Source organism: Primulina eburnea, chromosome 18 (assembly GCF_022965805.1).
Source record: "Primulina eburnea isolate SZY01 chromosome 18, ASM2296580v1, whole genome shotgun sequence".
Classification (NCBI taxonomy): domain Eukaryota; kingdom Viridiplantae; phylum Streptophyta; class Magnoliopsida; order Lamiales; family Gesneriaceae; genus Primulina; species Primulina eburnea.
The window spans coordinates 1916496-1938316 of NC_133118.1; the positions used below are offsets into that span (position 1 = coordinate 1916496).

At 34.7% G+C, this 21821-nt stretch overlaps 2 protein-coding genes and 1 long non-coding RNA gene across 3 annotated transcripts; 2 read left to right on the top strand and 1 right to left on the bottom strand.

The window, feature by feature from the left end:
• The first annotated feature begins 11434 nt into the window (after window positions 1-11434).
• On the top strand, window positions 11435-14131 carry LOC140819976 (amino acid permease 3-like). The gene is made up of 6 exons (XM_073180261.1): window positions 11435-11790; window positions 11949-12182; window positions 12366-12459; window positions 12723-12937; window positions 13047-13198; window positions 13321-14131. The coding sequence occupies exons 1-6, from the start codon at window positions 11685-11687 to the stop codon at window positions 13966-13968; spliced, it is 1449 nt and encodes a 482-aa protein (XP_073036362.1). The 5' UTR covers window positions 11435-11684; the 3' UTR covers window positions 13969-14131.
• Window positions 14132-16267: 2136 nt separating this feature from the next.
• Window positions 16268-18426, top strand: LOC140820204 (uncharacterized protein At4g08330, chloroplastic-like). The gene is made up of 2 exons (XM_073180536.1): window positions 16268-16503; window positions 17828-18426. The coding sequence occupies exons 1-2, from the start codon at window positions 16424-16426 to the stop codon at window positions 18222-18224; spliced, it is 477 nt and encodes a 158-aa protein (XP_073036637.1). The 5' UTR covers window positions 16268-16423; the 3' UTR covers window positions 18225-18426.
• On the bottom strand, window positions 16898-17821 carry LOC140820205 (uncharacterized). The gene is made up of 2 exons (XR_012115371.1): window positions 17189-17821; window positions 16898-17078 (listed from the first exon to the last, which is right to left on the bottom strand). It is a non-coding gene; the product is annotated as an uncharacterized lncRNA (long non-coding RNA).
• Window positions 18427-21821: the final 3395 nt, after the last annotated feature.

Consider the following 21821-nt stretch of genomic DNA (forward strand, 5'->3'; position numbering starts at 1 on the left):
TCGAGTTCTATAATGTTATGTTTACTTTTGGGATCAAGATTTATTTTCTAAAGAAACTGACATTAAGAAGTTACAGAAACATGAAAATATAAAAATAACAGTCATTGTATTCAAACTTATGTGCCTATCTCAATAGTAGGTAAATATGGCAAAAATGCTAGTTGGGCTACCTCAACCTGTGGAGTTCTGTTGCTACTTGCAAGTTTCGTATGTGTTTTCTGGTTTTGGTTGTCATAAAGTCCATCGGCTGTTTGTAGGGTGATCACGGTGTAGTTTTTACCGTTTTTTTTTAAATTCAAATCGAATTGTCATATGCAATCAGTTGATATTTTTAAAAAAATCACGGTTTTATATATAAAATTAGTTTTACCGTTAGCGTATGAGGTTGGTTGGCAATTTTTTTTTGGTGATATTTGATTATATTTCAAATATAAAATATAGCTTAAATAATACAAGAATAAAACTAAATAAAATAATAATCAAAATTCAAAACTAAGATAATAATGGAGCACAATACAAAACTGTCATTTTTGTACTTCCAAGGTTCAAATAAAATATTTGCAGTAAAAGAATTAAATATATAACTAATTTGAAGAATATTTAAAAAGAAGATTGAATTTTTTTTTTCAGAAGAGAAAAAATTTTGAACAAGATTTGAAATGAAGTGAATGACGATATTTTTGATTGAATATATTGTTTATATATTATTATGATCGTTTGCCAAAAACCATGACAAGTGGTTTAGGCGAGATGATTTGGTGCGGTTCTCGGAAAAAAAAAAAGAAAGAAAGTGCACCATGTATATGGTGGAGTTTAATTATTATTTTAAAAATATGAAAATGATTTGCAATTCGGCTCGGTAAGTTAATATAAAAATTGTCCACCCTTAATTAAATTGAATTATTGTTCTATAATGTTTAATTTTACGTTAAATGATCAAATATTCGTATAAAAAACCACAATAATTAGATAAATATAGAATCAAGCATTTGTCACTTTATCAAAATTTATAGTTGTCGATAACAATACAACTCAAATATTTTAAACCTTACACCAGCTCAAATGTCACATTTCGATCACTCTACCTAATAAGAACATTTATCTACACCAATCAATTTGAAAAACTTTCTTGCTTTTGATTCACAAAAGCATTGAAATTTTCAAATATAATAATAAATCAAAAAACATTAATTGGGAAAACTAACAAATGTCACAAAGGAATAATCCAACTCAAGATAAGAAAGAATTTGCCATTTTTTTTCATATATTAAAAAAAAGAATATATACTTACTTCTAATGTTTTTCTAACTTTAATCAATTTCATAATACAATGACACCTAAAGTTTGTGTGACATTAATGTCTTACTTATCAACTTGATGAATGTTCATCTTAATCAATGTCTTTTTCCACACAATCAATGTTTTCTTCGTGGAATTATATGATAATGAACCGAATATATCAAGCACTATATTTAGAAAAGTGGATATTTTTTGGGAGTAAATAAATATGAGGATATAAAATATTTGGGCATGAAATCTAAAGTACAAATTATTGTGCAATTTTTTATTTTATTTTTTACTTTTAGATTTTTTTGTTTTGTTTTTAATTTATATTATAAAAACAGGGGATAACTTTATGTTTGTGAATTTTACTTTTGTGAGATATATAAATATAATGTAACGATGAACAAAACTGAATTTGTTCGATTTATGATAAAAATTCGAACCAAATCAATGTCATCGGTTTTCCAAAACAGCAAACCCAAAAAAACTATTAATAACTGAGAGCGAGTCTCATGTGAGATCGTCTCACGGATCTTAATCTGTGAAACGGATCAACCTTACTCATATTCACAGTAAAAAGTAATACTCTTAGCATAAAAAATAATACTTTTTCATGAATAACCTAAAGAAGAGATTCGTCTCGCAAATACGACCTATGAGACCGTCTCACACAAGTTTTGCCAATAACTAAAAACTCAACCAAACCAAACCTAGGTTTCAATTTGTTTCAGATTGGTTTGGTTTTAAATAGCAAATTTAATTTTTTTTGTTTAAATAATTTTTTGATTATTTTTAGACATGATTTAAATTTTCTTAACTAGCTATAATAAATAGATATATATCAATATTCATATCAAAATTTTCATAATAGTAATTCGTAGGATCGAGTGCTTACTGTTTTATCAAAAGCTATATCTGGTAGTAATGGTGCAACTCAAATCTTTTAAACCGCACAGCAGCTCAAGCACCACGGTTCGATCGCTCTACCAAGCAGGGACAATTATTGCACCCAACAATCTTCCTCCAAATAATTGCACTCTTTGCAATCAATCTGAATCGAACCTGTGACATTGGCTCTGATACCAATTGTAGGACCGAGTGCTTACTGCTTTACCAAAAGCTATAGCTGGTGGTAATGGTGCAACTCAAATCTTTTAAACCGCACATCAGCTCAAGCACCACGGTTCGATCGCTCTACCAAACAGAGAGAATTGTTGCACCCAACATTAATGGTATGACATGAACTAATAACCAAATGATCTTTATATATATACTCAAAAATGTCGTATATTTATAAAATCAGTTTGTTCCCTTTAGATAGAATTTTTCCCCCAAAAATTTGAAACAAATCAATTTTCCGATTTGGTTAATTTTAAACCACTTCAAATCGTGATCGACTAAAACCAATCCATACCAACAGATTGATTTGGTTTCGTGGTTCGGTTCGGTTTGATCTTTTAATGTCCGAGACTTAATTACTGTAATCATACGTTGATTAATTTCAGGATTGAGGTTATACGAACTTTAATGAAGAAGTCGGGCATCGTTACAATATAAGCCAAGATGTTCAACCGAACATCTCGAGATGTTCGGCCGAACATCTCAAAAGAAATGACCGCCGCACATGCGCGAGGGGTCCAGAAGCCCTCACGCATATGCGCGAGATAAGGCGCGCATATGCGCCACAGTTCCAGAATCTTTGGCGCATATGCGCGAGTGGTTTTGTGGCAAATTTTGGAGAAGCCACGTATGATGTACATGCAATATATATATATATATATATATATATATATATATATATATATATATATATATATATATATATATATATATATATATATATATACAAACCGTGATTCTCCAGCATTCAGATCAGGAAAGAATTGAGGAAGAATGCTCGAAATTCTCTCGGGCGTGAAATTGAGTGCCACGTAAAAATCCGTCCGTCTGTTTTTAAATCCGACTTCAGTATTGAGTTCCTATCAACGCAGGCTACAACTGGACGTAAGTTTTGTTACGTTTAGACAAGATTTGAGTTTATGATATTGTCAGAATTGAATACGAATCAGATATGATGTTTCTGCTACAGTAGACATTGTATAATTGAAGTCAGATTAAAGAACAGACTGTTTATGAAATTGTTATGAATTTCAGAGTTGATTTGATTAAGATTCGATATCAGAGTTGTGATATTATTCAGATTATGAATTGTACTGATACTGATTGTGAATTCTGATATTATATCGGTGATGTTCAGAGTGACGGGGTTATTCAGATTGTATTATTATGCCGTCGAAACATCAGTTGATTTATATTGATCAGATTTAGTAACGATTTTGATTTCATCGTGATATCGTTGATATGAATTAGATTGTACCTTGTTCAGATATGGATCAGATTATATACTTATTTGAGTATTGATCAGAACATGTTTTGAATTGAGTTTTATACTGATATTGTATTTGTACGATTGTCATTGCCAGACTGGGTATGGACATATCAGAATGCATGACTTCGTCTTCGTCATATCGAGAGGATAAAGGTATAAATAAATGTTGATTCGGGATTGCACAACTCAAGTTAGGTTTGACTTGAGTTTCCCTAAATCACATACTGTATTTTATTGCATTGATATTTGCAGATTATCAGATTGATATGTTTAGTCTATTGAATGATAGCAGAGCCAGAGTTTGAGTCTAGGGCAGATCAGCCTAGTTAGGGCAGAACCGCTGAGTCTTTCTCAGAACCGATAAGACTCTAGACTTACGGTGTATCCTTTAGATGTAGATCGACGTCTATTGTAAACACTCGATACAGCATACCAAAAGTCTAACTTAGATCGGGATCCCTAGATTAGAATGAGAGGTGAGTTAAATCTTAGATATTGAGACTAGAATTTGATTTACAGATCCGTATTGAATTACATACAGATTCGTATTGATTATGTGTCGTAGATTACGACTCATGTTTTATTTACAGACTAGTATTGATACATGATGTTTGACTATGCTACATGTAATAAGATATAATACATGCTTTTATGTTAATTTAGTTAACTGCATGTATACATTGTTTATACTGGGATATTTATATCTCACCGGAGTTATCCGGCTGTTGTCTTGTTTTGTATGTGTGCATGACAACAGGTGGGGCAGGATCAGGGTCCAGAAGATAAGGAGAAATCAAGATTAGAGTGGTGATCACAGACTTGGATGTAGATTGGTTTTATTACTTGATTGTAGTAGTTGAACCTAATTTTAAATTAGATGCATGTTATACAAGGTAGGTATTTTTCTTTCATATATATTATTAACTGATTTGTTTATATCAAACGGTTCGAATCTGAATTGACAGATGGTGTTAGAAACGCGCAGTAGTTGATTCAGTTTTTATTTCAGTGACTGTGAATGTATGATATTCGGACAGACAGTTTTGATATAGACAGATTAAATCAGTCGTGGTAGAATTGTACTGAAATGTCTGAATTGTCAATAAATGAAGATATAAAGATAGAAATCAGAATATTTATTACATAATTTGTATATTTCTGACTAGACATGGGGAGTATATTTCGATGAATTTCGTAATAAGATCATTATAATACTTTCCAGATTATGATATGATATGATTGTGATTGACAGATTGTTCAATCTATATCTATTAGTTGTACAAGATGTCGTACAAACAGGACCAGATGACAAAGATCGATGTCATAGAAATGGTCAGATTGAACATAATGTTTAAGTAGATTATATCAGATTTTGATTTTACTTGATTGTGTACTTGTGGCAGAATATACCATAAGTTTTCTCATATATGATCCACCGACTGACAGATAGTCAGAGGGTACTATCCAGATATTGGAAGATATTCCAGGAGTTGCAGTGCTGGATGCTAGCACTGACTGATAGAACATAGGGTCGCTGGGTTATTGTATTCGGATTATCAGATGGATAGTGAGATGGTTACAGATGACATATTGTACAGTGAGTACTGTAGAGTTCTTTGGTATAAGAATAATATCTCGGAGATACCTGAGATAAGATCTGATACGATCAGAGATATGACAAAGAAAATGTAGTTAATTCAGAAGAGAATGAAGATAGCTCAGACCAGACAGATTGATATGCCAACATCGGATGGTGACAGTTGGTATTCGAAGCCAAAGATTAAATATATATCCTTGAATGGGATAAACAGACTTGATAACAACTGATGGTAGTGATTTGTTATGAGCTGTGATTTGGTATATACGGATGTTGTATAGCCAGTATTGTGAGATTGATTTTGACAAAGCAATTTCAAGTGGTACCATGATATTATACTTCTTGAAATATTATTCCAGTTTGGAATCAGAGAAAAATGAAGATGATGCTATTGTTGAATCACAGTAAGATTGTCAGTATGTCTACGAGATTATCCGAAAAACAGAATCTGATATGAGATTAAGATTTCAGAATTGATTCATCGAGATGAGTTTTTGATTTAAACTCTGTTATCCATTTCTTCTGATATATCTGAATTGATTGCTTGCGAGTTCGAGGACGAACACAGATCTAAGAGGGGGAGAAATGTAATGTCCGAGACTTAATTACTGTAATCATACGTTGATTAATTTCAGGATTGAGGTTATACGAACTTGAATGAAGAAGTCGGGCATCGTTACAATATAAGCCAAGATGTTCAACCGAACATCTCGAGATGTTCGGCCGAACATCTAAAAAGAAATGAATGTACGCGAAGAAACACGCGCATCTGCGCGAGGGGTCCAGAAGCCCTCGCGCATATGCGCGAGATAAGGCGCGCATATGCGCAACAGTTCCAGAATCTTTGGCGCATATGCGCGAGATGAAGCGCGCATATGCGCGAGTGGTTTTGTGGCAAATTTTGGAGAAGCCACGTATGATGTACATGCAATATATATATATATATATATATATATATATATATATATATATATATATATATACAAACCGTGATTCTCCAGCATTCAGATCAGGAAAAAATTGAGGAAGAATGCTCGAAGTTCTCTCGGGCGTGAAATTGAGTGCCACGTAAAAATTCGTCCGTCTATTTTTAAATCCGACTTCAGTATTGAGTTCCTATCAACGCAGGCTACAACTGGACGTAAGTTTTGTTACGTTTAGACAAGATTTGAGTTTATGATATTGTCAGAATTGAATACGAATCAGATATGATGTTTCTGCTACAGTAGACATTGTATAATTGAAGTCAGATTAAAGAACAGACTGTTTATGAAATTGTTATGAATTTCAGAGTTGATTTGATTAAGATTCGATATCAGAGTTGTGTTATTATTCAGATTATGAATTGTACTGATACTGATTGTGAATTCTGATATTATATCGGTGATGTTCAGAGTGACGGGGTTATTCAGATTGTATTGTTATGCCGTCGAAACATCAGTTGATTTAGATTGATCAGATTTAGTAATGATTTCGATTTCATCGTGATATCGTTGATATGAATTAGATTGTACCTTGTTCAGATATGGATCAGATTATATACTGATTTGAGTATTGATCAGAACAGGTTTTGAATTGAGTTTTATACTGATATTGTATTTGTACGATTGTCATTGCCAGACTGGGTATGGACAGATCAGAATGCATGACTTCGTCTTCGTCAGATCGAGAGGATAAAGGTATAAATAAATGTTGATTAAGGATTGCACAACTCAAGTTAGGTTTGACTTGAGTTTCCTTAAATCACATACTGTATTTTATTGCATTGATATTTGCAGATTATCAGATTGATATGTTTAGTCTATTGAATGATAGCAGAGCCAGAGTTTGAGTCTAGGGCAGATCAGCCTAGTTAGGGCAGAACCGCTGAGTCTTTCTCAGAACCGATAAGACTCTAGACTTACGGTGTATCGATGAGCTTTAGATGTAGATCGACGTCTATTGTAAACACTCGATACAGCATACCAAAATTCTAACTTAGATCGGGATCCCTAGATTAGAATGAGAGGTGAGTTAAGTCTTAGATATTGAGACTAGGATTTGATTTACAGATCCGTATTGAATTACGTACAGATTCGTATTGATTATGTGTCGTAGATTACGACTCATGTTTTATTTACAGACTAGTATTGATACATGATGTTTGACTATGCTACATGTAATAAGATATAATACATGCTTTTATGTTAATTTAGTTAACTGCATGTATACATTGTTTATACTGGGATATTTATATCTCACCGGAGTTATCCGGCTGTTGTCTTGTTTTGTATGTGTGCATGACAACAGGTGGGGCAGGATCAGGGTCCAGAAGATAAGGAGAAATCAAGATTAGAGTGGTGATCACGGACTTGGATGTAGATTGGTTTTATTACTTGATTGTAGTAGTTGAACCTAATTTTAAATTAGATGCATGTTATACAAGATTTGTATTATTATACTAGTTTGTATAATAGATTGATTCTGTTACCTTCCGCATTTTAAAAGAAAAATTTTTAGACCCTGTTTATCTTAACCGATAATTAAACCCCAAAGATGATTAAGAAAATGATTAGCGTCCGGGTCCCCACAGATCTGATTTCTGGTCACCCCTAGAATGTATGTATATGTCCCTATCTATATATGTGTGTGTGTGTATATTAGCTAGAGACCTATGGTTAAAATAGTACCACAAAATGAGATTAATGATCGTTGGCATCAGTAGATCTAATGATTAATTAAGAAAACTAAGCATAATTTTCTTTAAGAATGTTAAAAAGTGGCAGAGTCAAACATTAAAGTGTCACTAACAATGGTGATTATAATTTAACTTTTCAGTGGATGGCTGAAAATGTATGTTCTTTCCAACAACTGAGGTGATGAAAAATTCACATTTTCCTACATTAATCGGAATGTTCTTCCACTTCCACTAACATTTTTTTTAAAATTAATTTTTCTTTTCAATTTTCTAATGAAAAATATATATACTAATTTTGTAGTCTATATATGAGAGAGAAATCGAAACGTGGTGTTCGAGCTACTACACAGTTAAAAATATCAAGTTGTATCGTTAACATTAGCTATAAATTTTGTAAACTAACAAATATTCGATCTTATAATTGACATATAATGTTTACTCGAAGGACTTCTGGCTTAATTTATTTATTATTTACATATTTTTAATTTATTATGGATATTTTTGTAACTTTTTAATCACCATTTTAATAAATTTTTAACTAATCTATAATATCTGCCTATAATTGGATCAAGAAAAATTATCGTTTAAAAATATTTAGAATTAATACAGACAAATTTATTAATGAAAAAAATTAATATATATATATATATATATATATATATATATATATATATCCCACCCTAGCCCATGCTTAGGATACACCCTTGCACTTTGAGTTTTTATATAATTTTATCGATGACAAATACTCAATTTTACTCCATCAAATAGAATAAAAAAAAAATTCAGATAATTTTGGGCAACAATATATATCATTAATACACGACAGCTTTCAAATAATCTTTGTTTCCTCGGAATTTGGGACCATGCACACGAGAATTGGATACTAGCTAATCGTGCATCTTTTTAATAATTAATGATAATTATATATTCTCTTTATTTCAACCATATATTATACACAAATTAGATTTTTTTTAATACCATATTCTAATATTTTAATAATTATAGAAATTTTTTACTAAAAAATGATAGGTGTCACAATTAATTAAAATTTGTACAAGTTGACATTATTTTCAAGAATTAATTAATAAGAGTATATATATATATTAATTTAATATCAAAATATAATATGAAATGGAACCATATTCCATTGAGACCAAAAAAGGATGGAGGACAGAAGCCATTTGAATTCAAAGGTTCTCTTTTAAAGAGAATTTGTCTATTTGTGTGTGCATAAATAGCTTAAATAGTGTCACACAATGTTTAAAAATATATATTCTTTGAAGTATTTTCCATATCTTTGGTGAATTTTGGCCAAGGCATACTTTGATCAAGGGGACACATACACATGATAATTACATTTATCTCGTCTAAGTTGTCGAAGTTGTGTTTTATTCGACAACTTAGACGAGATAAAGGGTTTTTAACTAACAAAAATCGAACTTATAAGATTTTGATCGAAGTTTGACAAGTTGGATGACAAAAATAGGAAACATGACAATTTACGAAACCAATTTGACGATTTTCTTTTTGTCCGTGAAATTTCTCCATTTCATAGCTAAAAAAGTGTTACTAGATTCATTTTTTCAGCGTTAAAATTTAATTTACATGTTACTTAGATTTAAGAAGATGATCATTTGCATCCGTTCATATTTTATTATTCGAGTTTCACATTATTATTTTGTCAAATATTTTTTAATTATCATTGTATCCCTACATCAGGTCATTTACACAAAAGATATACTTCACTGATGTTGTATTTGGATTGATGGATTTCAAATTTATAGATTTCAGACGTATTTTATTGGTTTTAGAGAAGAAATACCATAAGTTTCAAATCACTCATTGTATGTTCATATAGCGTTGCATGTTAATTATGATGGATTTCTAGTTAACTAAATAATAAAGACATTTGAAATTCATTCGGCTTCGTGTAACTAATGTATAAAAAAGTAAAATATTGATTTAAGATGTCGTCTATTATTTTATTGTAAACAATACAATAATAATCGAAATCCATGTATTTCAAATCCATATCTCCAGATGCGTCATAAGTTATTTTAAAATTGTAAAGTAAAACACTCGGTTTATCATGATACAATATTTGTAAGAATTTTTTAAAAAGGTTTTTGTCGTCCTGAGTCAAAAAGAAGAGAGAGTAGAGTTCAACTCGAGCCTTGGAAACTTTAGTAAATAAAAGTCAAAATCAATTGAAACGAGGAAAAAAAAAAGAGAAGAAAATTAAAGAAAAGTCTCCAATTACACTGTCTTTTACACATTCACGTGAAATAAGCAATATATATCTTATGAGACGATTTCATGAATTTTTATTTGTGAGATGGGTCAATCCTACCGATATTTACAATAAAACGTAATACTCTTAGGCAGTGTTTGGTTGGAAGGATTAGATGGGTTTATGGTTTTTTAACCCACCTAATCTCATGTTTGGTACGTTTTTTATTTAACCAAGTCAATCCCTCCTACAAATGATTATCTTATATTAACTGTGATAAAATAATCAGTCCTCACACACTAGGATTATTTATCTCATTCTTAATCCATCTTATTTATCTCGCCGATGACACCGACCACCGCCGACCGGCGCCGCCGACCGCTGACCACCCCCTCCTCCTGTCGGCGACCACCGCCTCCGAAAAAGTGGAGCAATTTTGTCAATTCATCAGAAGATTATCAATTATCTCATTCTTAACTATCATACCAAACATGCTATTATTTTATCATTTTATATTATTTTTCCATTTCAATCATTCTTTTTATCATTTCTCTCTTAATCATTTCATTATTTTATCCTCCAACCAAACGTAGCCATATCATAAAAAGTAATATATTTTCATTGATGACCCAAAGATATGCGTCTCAACAAATACGCTCTGTGAGATCGCTTCACACAAATTTTTGTCAAAATAAAATGCTCTTTTGCATATTATCTTCCCAATCCTTTATAAATTAGTAATAATTTATGTATTACACTTTCTACAAAATTTGGTGAATCTCAAATCAAATAATATCAAATCAAATTTCCCAATATAGGGAATGAGAGCTTAGGTGAAATTTAATTCTCATAATCCATGGGTAATCATGACCAAAATTCTTGAAACTATAAATATATAATAAACCAAGTCAATTTCACACACTTTGCATGCAATCATATTTTATGATAAAATTGTTTCAATTTTATTATATTTTTTTCTAATTTAATTTTAATATTATATTTTTCAATGATAATTTTAATCAAATCCAAATTATCAATGTGACATTTACGCATCAACATTATGTCATAGTCTCGTAGACATTACATCAAAAATTATAAAAATAACAATAATATTAGACTAAAACCGAATTTTGATAACATACAAAATCAAAATAATACTCCAATTATATATATATTATGACAAAAAGTTTGACTAATTGTTGACTGTCATTTTCGGCCACGTTGTGCCTCTCTTCTTATTTAAACCCCTACCTGCCATTTCATATTCACCTGCAAAACTTGCATATTAAACGAAAAAATCCGTTTGGGTTTTTGCCAAAAACGCGAGAACAGTGCGTGTTTCTTGAATTTGTCGAGAAACTCTGCCTCGGGACATTTCAGATTCATGCAATATTATTTCCTCAAATAAACAATAACTTTTCTTTTACTGAATATCATTTGCTACATATTTTGTATATCTTTTCTGGGTTTTTGATTTGGAGGAAAAAACTATCCCGAACAGTTAAAGATGGTGAGTGATTCAATAATGCAGCACCACCAAGTCGTCGATCTCTCCTTCAGTGTCTCTGGCGGCTCCAAGAGTTTTGATGATGATGGACGACTTAAACGAACTGGTATATATTATCTTTATATATATATATATATATATATATATATATATATATATATATGTGTGTGTGTGTGTGTGTGTGTGTGTGTTAATGCTATTAATTTTTTGTTTCTCTTTTGAAGATAATGGATTTCTTGATTTGTGTGTGTGTTTCTTGGATAGGTACCGTGTGTACCGCGAGTGCTCACATTATCACGGCGGTGATTGGATCGGGTGTGCTGTCCTTGGCTTGGGCCACGGCCCAGCTGGGATGGGTCGCGGGGCCAACTATGTTGTTCCTGTTCTCTTTTGTGACATACTACACTTCTAACCTCCTGGCGTCGTGTTACCGGACCGGCGACCCGGACACCGGCAAGAGGAACTACACTTACATGGATGCTGTTCGGGCAAATCTAGGTTAGCTTTCTACTCTTTGTGAATTTTGAGGTTGTGGGATTTGTGTGTCTTTTTGTTCTTGTCGTGTTTATTTACGCATGGTGATGTCTTTTTTTTCTTTGACCGGTGATCACAGCCGCTGCTTTCCGGTGCGCACGCACAGCTTAACGCAGAGATTGTGATGTTTTCTTGAATTTGTTTCAGGTGGTTTTCAGGTGAAAGTCTGTGGGGCAATCCAGTATTTGAATCTTTTTGGAGTTGCCATTGGTTACACCATTGCTTCTTCTATTAGCATGATGTAAGTATAGATTTTCTTGTATGTATATATTTCTATAAAGATGGTGAAATAGGGGGGACTTGAGTCATATTTTTAGAAAAATTTTGAGGGGGGAGTTAATATCAAGATTTTCTCATAGATTATGCTTGAAAGTGGGACAAAATTTCATGAAAGAAGATGGTTTGTCTATGGTGGGGTTGGTCATGTCATGTTAATGGGATTTGGGATTAGTATGGTTGAAAACTTGTAGAGTTATGATTATTAATGGAACAATGGTGAAACAGGGCAATCAAGAGGTCTAATTGCTTCCACTCCAAAGGACACGACAGTCCTTGCAAAATCTCAAGCAATCCATACATGATTGCGTTTGGTGTGATCGAAATAGTCTTCTCTCAAATCCCCGATTTCGATCAAATATGGTGGCTTTCGATTGTTGCTGCTATCATGTCCTTCACTTACTCCAGCATCGGTCTTGGCCTTGGCATTGCAAGAGTTGCTGGTGAAAAGATGGAGCTCTTTTAGCTTTAAAGTTCTTGTTTACAAGGACTAGATTATCTTGATTTTGAACTGGTTTTAATGGTATATTTTTTTCGGGTTTTTCTTGACAGAAAGTGGGAAAATCATGGGAAGCTTAACTGGTATTAAAATCGGGACAGGTTTGGGTGAAGTGACTGAAACTGATAAGATTTGGAGAAGCTTTCAAGCTCTCGGAGCTATAGCTTTTGCCTATTCTTACTCCCTTATTCTGATTGAAATTCAGGTATAATTTCAATTCTTTGGCAATATATGTTAGAAGGATGAAACTATTTTGACTGAGTTGTTTAAAATCTGAACAGATTTAAAGTTCTTTTCTTGATTTAATTTATCTCATTTAAATGACAGGACACGATCAAATCCCCTCCATCAGAATACAAAACAATGAAGAAAGCCACTCTAATCAGTGTGGCGGTGACAACTCTTTTCTACATGTTCTGTGGCTGCTTCGGCTATGCAGCATTCGGTGATCTTTCACCAGGAAACTTGCTGACCGGGTTCGGCTTCTACAACCCCTTCTGGCTTCTCGACATAGCGAATTTAGCCATCGTGATCCATCTAATAGGGGCCTACCAAGTCTACTGCCAACCCCTTTTTGCTTTTATTGAGAAAACAGCAGTTGAATGGTTCCCTGATAGCCCATTCTTCGCCAAAGAAATCCCGATACCGATCCCAGGGTACAAACCATACAAGCTCAATCTATTCAGGCTCGTCTGGAGGACTATTTTCGTGATCATTACGACCGTGATATCTATGATCATGCCATTCTTCAACGACATTGTAGGGATTCTCGGCGCGTTTGGATTCTGGCCGTTGACCGTCTATTATCCTGTGGAGATGTATATAGCGCAAAAGAGGATCCCCAAGTGGAGCATAAGATGGACAAGCCTTCAGATCCTGAGTATGGCTTGTTTGGTTATATCTGTCGCTGCTGCTGCTGGTTCTTTTGTTGGTGTTGCTGCTGATCTCAAGGTTTACAAGCCATTTCAAAGTTGATATATATATATATATATATATATATATATATATATATATATATATATATATATATATATAGTAAGGGTTAGGGTTTCCATTTTAGTTGTGTTTATATAATAAGCCCAAAGGGTTGTGTATTTACTTGTGTGGAAATCAAGAAACCATGTTTTTAGTTTTCAATTGAGAAGCATGCAATTTGCTTTGCTTATTTCTCATTTTGAAATAGTGGAGTACTTCATCAAAAGTCATTTTTAGAGCATTGGTTTCTACTAATGCAAAAACACTCGTAACACCGCCTAATGAGTTAGTTTTACGAGACATATCTCTTATCCATCCGATTCATGAAAAAATATTAATTATTATACAAAAAAATATTAATTTTTACTTTTGTTATGGATCAGGTAGGCTCATTTCAAGAATATAAATTTACGAGACTCACTCGTACGAAACTTATTGTTATTCATGCTGCCTACAACTATAGAGAATCGACTAAAAACTTGTCTTCGACCACTATGGCTAGTGGTATTTTATTCTCTCAAAAGTTAGAATATCTCGATTCGAGATTCTCCCATCCCATTATAAAATGGAAACACATTTTTTGCTTACATTTTGCATTATGGACTATTCATTTTAATTTCCCATTATTTTAGTAGTGCCACTATCTTGAAATTCACATATTCACCATCAAATGTGTGTTTTTTCTCCTGCAACACACTTAGTAAATCAAGGGCTAGAAATATTATTGTCCCATCATTTCATATACTCAAATGTATAACATAATTTATAGTTTAGAGGCTGTACTGGTTATAGACTTTTAATAACTTTTATAGAGTTTAAAAGTCTAGAGGTATTCAATCTATACTTTTATATACTATGTAATCTTTTGTAGAATTTTAAAAAGTCGGGTGGTATTCAAACTTGACTTTTAAAAGTTTTACAAAAGTTTATAGGTATTGAAAATGTCAATAGACTTGTAATGACTTCATGTAATTCTATTAAGTACAAAAATTATAGACTAAGGTACAACAATAAAATGTCAAAAAAAGTGTTTGATTCAACCTAAAGATTTGGATGTACATTTAATTGAGAACTCTCTCAAACTCACATACACAATACAAATACTAAAATTTTCATTTTTTTATCATCTATTTATTTTTCCTTTTATTTGCACTTTTTTAAAACATATTTTTTTATTGTTAACAATTGTTTAAAATCAAAATTATTAATATCGTTCATTTTATTTTTGGAGTTTCAGTCACAAAACCTCATAAAATTTAAAATTAAATTTATTAAAAAATCTAAAAAATTATTACACTACATAATAAAAAATTTATAATATTTTATTGATCTATAAATTTAAAATAATAATTATTTTTAATAAGTAAAATTTAATTTTTTTTAATTATTATATAACATTTGATGTTTAATTATTTTCTATAATTTTAGTCAATTTATATCTTAATTTTAATTATAACTCAAAATTATTGCACATGATATTTTTCATTAAATTTATGTGGGATAATCCAATGAATCTTGGATAATTACGTCCTAAGATCGTAGCGATGGCGCGGCGGTCGTGCCGAAAAGCGCTTGGTCGTAGATCCAAGTATAATTACTTTGTGTTATTTCCAATTTTGTGCGTCTTGTCTAAATGTTTGGACATGATTGGACTTTTTACAATTTTTTTTCCCAATCCTAACACTTTATTATATGTGTTTTTTAGGACAAATATTATGTAATCGAACTCATACCTTAAATTCCTCAAAGGGAACTTCTGTTGGTTCTTTGGAAACGACTTTATTATATTAATTTGTTTTTCCATCTTATCTATTATCTTCTATCATTTCAATTTCAAAAATTTATTATATCATTTTATCTTAAAAATTGATAAATTTCATTTTTAAATTTAAAAATCTTTTCAAGTCGATCTTCGTGTCGTCTCACAGAGAACCTATGTGATGTAGGATTTGGATCCTCTGTTGTGGCTGAACTTATGCTGTGCTCTTTTTATAAGCAGATCATCTCGTTATGTCCGACAATTTCTCAAATTTATCTAAAACAATGTGAGGTCAATCAGATAATCAATTGATCATTTCGTATAAAAAATACAGAACGACGGAAGATCCAATATTACACAACATTATTTTGTCAAACAATAAATCTCCTGTCCCCACGTGAGAAAAGTCTCAGATTCCCATCATGCCTGATTAACTCCTCTCTGTTACGCATCCTCCAATCAAATCCGATTCAAACCTAAAGTCGCTAATAGTTTAAAACAACTTTACCGACACCTAAAACACGATTTTAGTTCAAAAGTACAACCGCTAAACAGAGGGATTCTTTTACCACGTTTAAACCACTGTAACTGTCAAGTTCTCTGCCACCTCTTTAGAATCATCGCTTTCGGTTTCTCCGACGTGGAACTCAGGGAGGAGGAGGAGGAGCGCTGCCGCCTCCGTGGATATATACTTCGATGCAGACTTCAATTGGTGGTTCGAGCAGTCATCAGTATTCAGCCTCATTCGTCGCTTCGCAGCGAGAAGTCACATACAGGTTCCATCTTCCTTGGGTTTTAAATCCTGCTGTTTGTTGATTGATTTGTGTTACTGAATTTGATGTGGGGCAAAGATTTAATTTGATTATGTTTTTTGATTTAGTGGAAAAGTTGTCTCAAAATTTATTCTTCATGTCTCTGATATTCAGTAATTTTTTCTTGATTTCTCCGGAAAAAAATACAGGCTATGCGTGCATTATAAGAAAGAATTGTTTCAGGGGTTTTCTGATTTTAATGAATGAATCTCTGCAGTGTAAATTTGCAGATGTTGCACAATTTATTCTTGCTGTGATTGCAGAAAATTTCCCCCCCATTGTTTGTTTGTTCCGGCTGTTCTATCTGGAGAAAGAGTAGGTGTAGGGCAGTGGTAAAAACTATAAATTTTTGATTAAGAAACAGTGTAATTATTGTAATGGTCGTTCATATTTGATTATCTAGTGCTCTATTATATAGAGTTGAGTGTTTTCCTTACATCCAAACTTAAGATATTACCTATTGTGTGCAATTCAATAAGACGCCCACCTCGACTTGTGGCGGGAGTGTAAGCGCCAGGACGCATGTACTTTGTGAGCTTCTACTCATGATAACTATGGTTAGAGGTTAATACATGATTGGCAGAGGATGAGGAGGATCTTTTCTATCCTAGAATTCCAGCAACGGCGAAAATTTTTAGGAGGATTATACCCACCGAATTTCAGCCGAAGTGACTCTTACTAGGGGATCGATGAAGGTGCCCCCGTTATCAGAAACAACCCAGAGCAATTCAGTTGTTTTTTTTCTTATCTTGTTTGGTGTGGGATAGATAAGCCTCTGCTTCGAGTTAATTCAGTGCCAGGATTTGCGTAAAAAATGCTTATTCTCTATAATTTTCTTTTGTGTGCTATCATACGAAATCAGTTCAACCTAATGTAATAGTGGTAAAGTCTTTTTGGATGGTTTATAAATGAATTTATTGTGCTCGTAGATCTTCTGGTTTTTGTACCGTTGGCCTTAGCTTTCAAAATATCTTTCTAAACGAGTATCATGGTAATAACCATATAATTACATGTCTTGAGTTTTTTTTAAATATTGGGTGGTGAAAAATATGTGGTGCGAAAGTCCGTATAATCTATTCCTGTATCAATTTGTTGCTGTGGGTTTAGAAGATTTCCTCGAGGGATCACTGAACACAGGAATGTATCTAAATGGGCCATCATCATAACTTTTATTAAAGTGCAAGTTTCTTTTCAAAAGCGTTTGAGTCTCCTCCTTTATTGACCTGTCCTCCTTTCGAATTCCTGGATTCGTTCTTGACTGATACCTGTATATGATAAATTTATGCAGCTGTGGTTCTTGTGGATACGATCTAAACTTGAATTCGTCAAGTCGGAATACATCAACCATTGGATCCAAATATGGTAAATCTATGAAAAAGGGGATTATTTCTTTCTTCTCCATAGATGACAGCAGATTCAATCAGGTTGAAGAATTCAGCTGTGTCCCTTATTTCATTTCTAAGCATTCTTGGGGTCTGTTACGCAAAAAAACTAAACTTTCCTGCCGAAAATGTGGGAACTATATCGGAATCGCCACCGACTTAAATGCATCTTCTCCTCGCCTTATAACGAATGGGTCAGATTCGCCCTCTAGCAGTGAAATCTCGGATCTGAGAAAGTACGACATCAGAATTCGCTCTTTGCAACCTTCATCAGCTGATGTGGGCACTCCTTTCATGTCGTGATGTTTATAGACATAAAGCGTAAGAATTATGTATTTTGTTTCCGTTTCGAGTTCTCTAGGCGACGATGAGCTACTTGAACTAGTCACGAGCATAGTTTTGCTCTATGTTTGTCGATTTTATAATGTATTTTTATCATTATCTCACATATAGAGAATTCTGAATATACTTGTTTCATTGTTTTGAGCTTGAATATTGGGAGATTGATTTTCTTGCTGCAGTTGACATGTCATTATTCTGAAACAATCATATTGGAAAATTTGAAACCTAAAATTCTAAAAAAAAAAAAATGTTTTTGATTGTTCTTTTGGTCAACATAAGATTTGAAGAAGTAGAAAACTTCTAATAATTTCTTTAGAAATAATTGAATGCATTATTGCATGTTAACATAAATATTTTAAAGAGTGGTGAGACCGTCTCAAGAATCCTAATCTGTGAGACGGGTCAACCTTATCTATATTCACAATAAAAAATAATACTCTTAGTATAAAAAATAATATTTTTTCATAGATGACTCAAATAAAAGATCCGTCTCACAAATACGATCCGTGAGATCGTCTCACACAAGTTTTTGCCTATTTTAAAAGTCTTGATTGAGGGACTATTCGTTTGGCTTCTATTATAGAAAAATGATCCATGGAATATGCTAATAATTGTCCAATGTTGGTCAAAACAATGACATGACAACACATTATTTTAGGAAAATTTCAATAGGGTGATTAAATTATTTTTGGTCCAAAGATCAAAATTAACAAAATAATAATAAAAATTCAATAATGATATTAGTCATTTAATTATATATATTGATCAAAAATACAAAAATAGGTCCTTGTGACATAATTACGATACTATAATTGATTCAACCAAAGATACGTTACTAAAAATCTCAAACCTCAACTAAAATTAAAATTGCGTTTGTCGTAATTTTAATATAATCCATAGATTCTTTTATATAAAAAGTTATTTGCCACAAATGTATGTATAGTGTGTGTATATATATATATAGCAAAAAATAGATAAATGGTACATAATCAGAGCACGTGCATTGTTCTATAAAGGGGAAGAAATAAAGAAAAAAAATTGAAGCAAATTTTGATATCGCTGAAATCGGTGATGCTAGCTGGGAGGTCAGATCCCTGCTTGGAGAGCTCGGACCAAACGTTTGAACGCTGTCTGGGAGGTCGGATCTTCACCTTGGGAGCTCGGATCAGACACCTCGAAATCCAGAAACACAAACAAGAGTGTTAGAAGGGGGCCGGAAGGTTGTTCCGGCGTAGCCCCTCCGACGCTCAAGTCAGAAAACTGAGAGAGAAAACTGTGTGTGCAAAGAGAATGTGAAAAAGTATGAATGAATAAAATAATGAAATGAACCTGATATTTATAGGGAAACAATAGAGTCCTAGTTTTGGTAGGATTGGATCCTCAGAATCTTCGGAAGATTTGATAAGATATCGTGATAGATTTGCTTAGATCTCCGATGGGCTTTGCCTTTCTGGGCTTTGATCTGGGTGGGCTACGCGCTTATTGTTTGAATAAGAACTCTTGTGGATATGAGTCCGCCTGATGCTGGGACCTCCTGGGAGCTCGGCTCGGGAGCTCGGCCGGAGAGTCTCCAATTGTCCTTCTATCACCTTCTGGGAGGTCGGCTTGGTTGGAGGTCGGCTCGGTATAGGAGGTCGGCTAGGGAGCTCGGGTAATGCATCTCCAATCGTCCCGATATCTCTATGTAGGAGGTCAGCTCGGCTTCATGCGGGGAGGTCGGCAAGGGAGGTCGGCACGGGACCTCAGCCGCCCTCTCTGATCGACGGTCCTGCTGTTTTGGGAGGTCGGCTGGGATGACCTCCCGGATGACCTCCCGCTGATGACTTCAAGTGCTCCTTTGAGTGCTGGGCCTCCCTCGAGATGGGCTATCGGGAGCGGGCCGAGCCCATCCTCCATCCGGGGGTATCACGAGTCCCCCCCTCGAGTCGAGCTGACGTTGAAAACCAGAAGCTCGTAGTGGAGCGAGCTCCCGGTTGCCCATGATTATTTCGAAGTCAAGGTTATTGAATCGTGCTGAGCTTAAGATGGCTGAGCAGCCGGGTGAGCTGACGTTACAAACCCGAGGCTCAACGTTGCCTGATCTTGGTGGTCTTCGGCTGGACTGAGCTTAGAAGCTGTTTTGGCTATGCTGGCCTTTCGTGACATCATGTCGGTATGTCCTGATGTGATAGGCAAACCCTCTAGTCGAGCTGAGTCTTGGGCTTCTTCGACTGCCCTGGGCTATCAGATGAATTCCCTTAATTACACCGTCATGCCATAAAAGGCTTTCGCTGTGCTGATCTGAAATATTCTTATGAGGGCGGAGCTGAGACCAGCGGTCCCGAGCTACACTGAATTACCCATTTATGACATCTGCTGAGCTTGTGAAAAGCTGAGGCGCTCCACTTTCAATTTTGTAGGTTCCCGACCTGAATATGAACCGCCACTGCCACCTGTCAAGCCAAAGACTAGTTGCACGATCTTCGAGAACATCCTAGCCGCCCACGTCACCCGAAATCAACGGTCCGATCTCCTCAAGGTCCCTCTATAAATACCCTCTCAAACCCCACTCAGTCTCTTACGCTTTGATTCCTTCACCTCGGCTCCGACCCTCCACGCGTTTTCTCATTTTCCAACTCTCTGCCTTATTCCCCGACCTTCCGTAGGTACTGCTTTCATGGTTTCCCCCCGCCCCTCTTCCTTGTCGACCTCCGAGGGGATATTCCGTGAGGTGGATCAGTACGACCCCCTCATGGAAGTCGTTTCGGGGTCAGGTGAGTGTCCTGAGACTGAGGGGGTGAGCTCCCGCCTCGTTCCTGATGATGATGGAGCAGCCCTGAATCAGCTCAGTCTCAGTTACCCCGAGGAGCCAATCAGGACGTCCGACCCCTGGTTCGAGCTCCACCCTTCGTGGCTGGATACCTCGGATGAGCTCCGCATCCGAGCTATCTCGTGCGCCCCTGCCGATTACGATTTCATATTTCCTCACTCTGAGGAGCGAGCCAACAATCCCCCTCCTGGCTACTATACCTTCTATCAGGACCAACTAGAGGCTGGCCTCCGATTTCCACTTCCTTCTTTCTTTCAGGAGCTCAGCCAGTTTTACCAAATTCACCTCGGCCAATTCACTCCCAATGCTTTCCGTACCTTGTGCAATTATGTAGTTCTTTTCAAAGCCTTAGGCTATGAAGTCGACCCTATTTCCTTCTCCCATTTCTACCTCCCTAAAAGGTCAGAGGAGGGTCCCTTCTACTTCTCAGCTCGGCCTAACTGTCAGTTTTTTGAGGGGGCCCCGAGCTCTAACAAACACTGGAAAAACCATTTTTTCTTTGTTCATCCCTCCGATCAGTGGGACATCTGTTCTCAGTGGAGGGTTTCTCTTCCTGAGCTCCCGTGCCCCCTCTCGGGCTTTCGCAAGAGCAGCACCTTTCTGGGACCATTCGGGGCGATCAGGGGTCGGCGTTTCCATACACCCACTCTCTTAGCCGAGGACCTCTTGAGTTATTATGGGCTCAGCTCGGCCAAGGTCACATCCCAAGGCAACGAGGGTATGGAATTTTAGCCGGACCCCTGCTGATC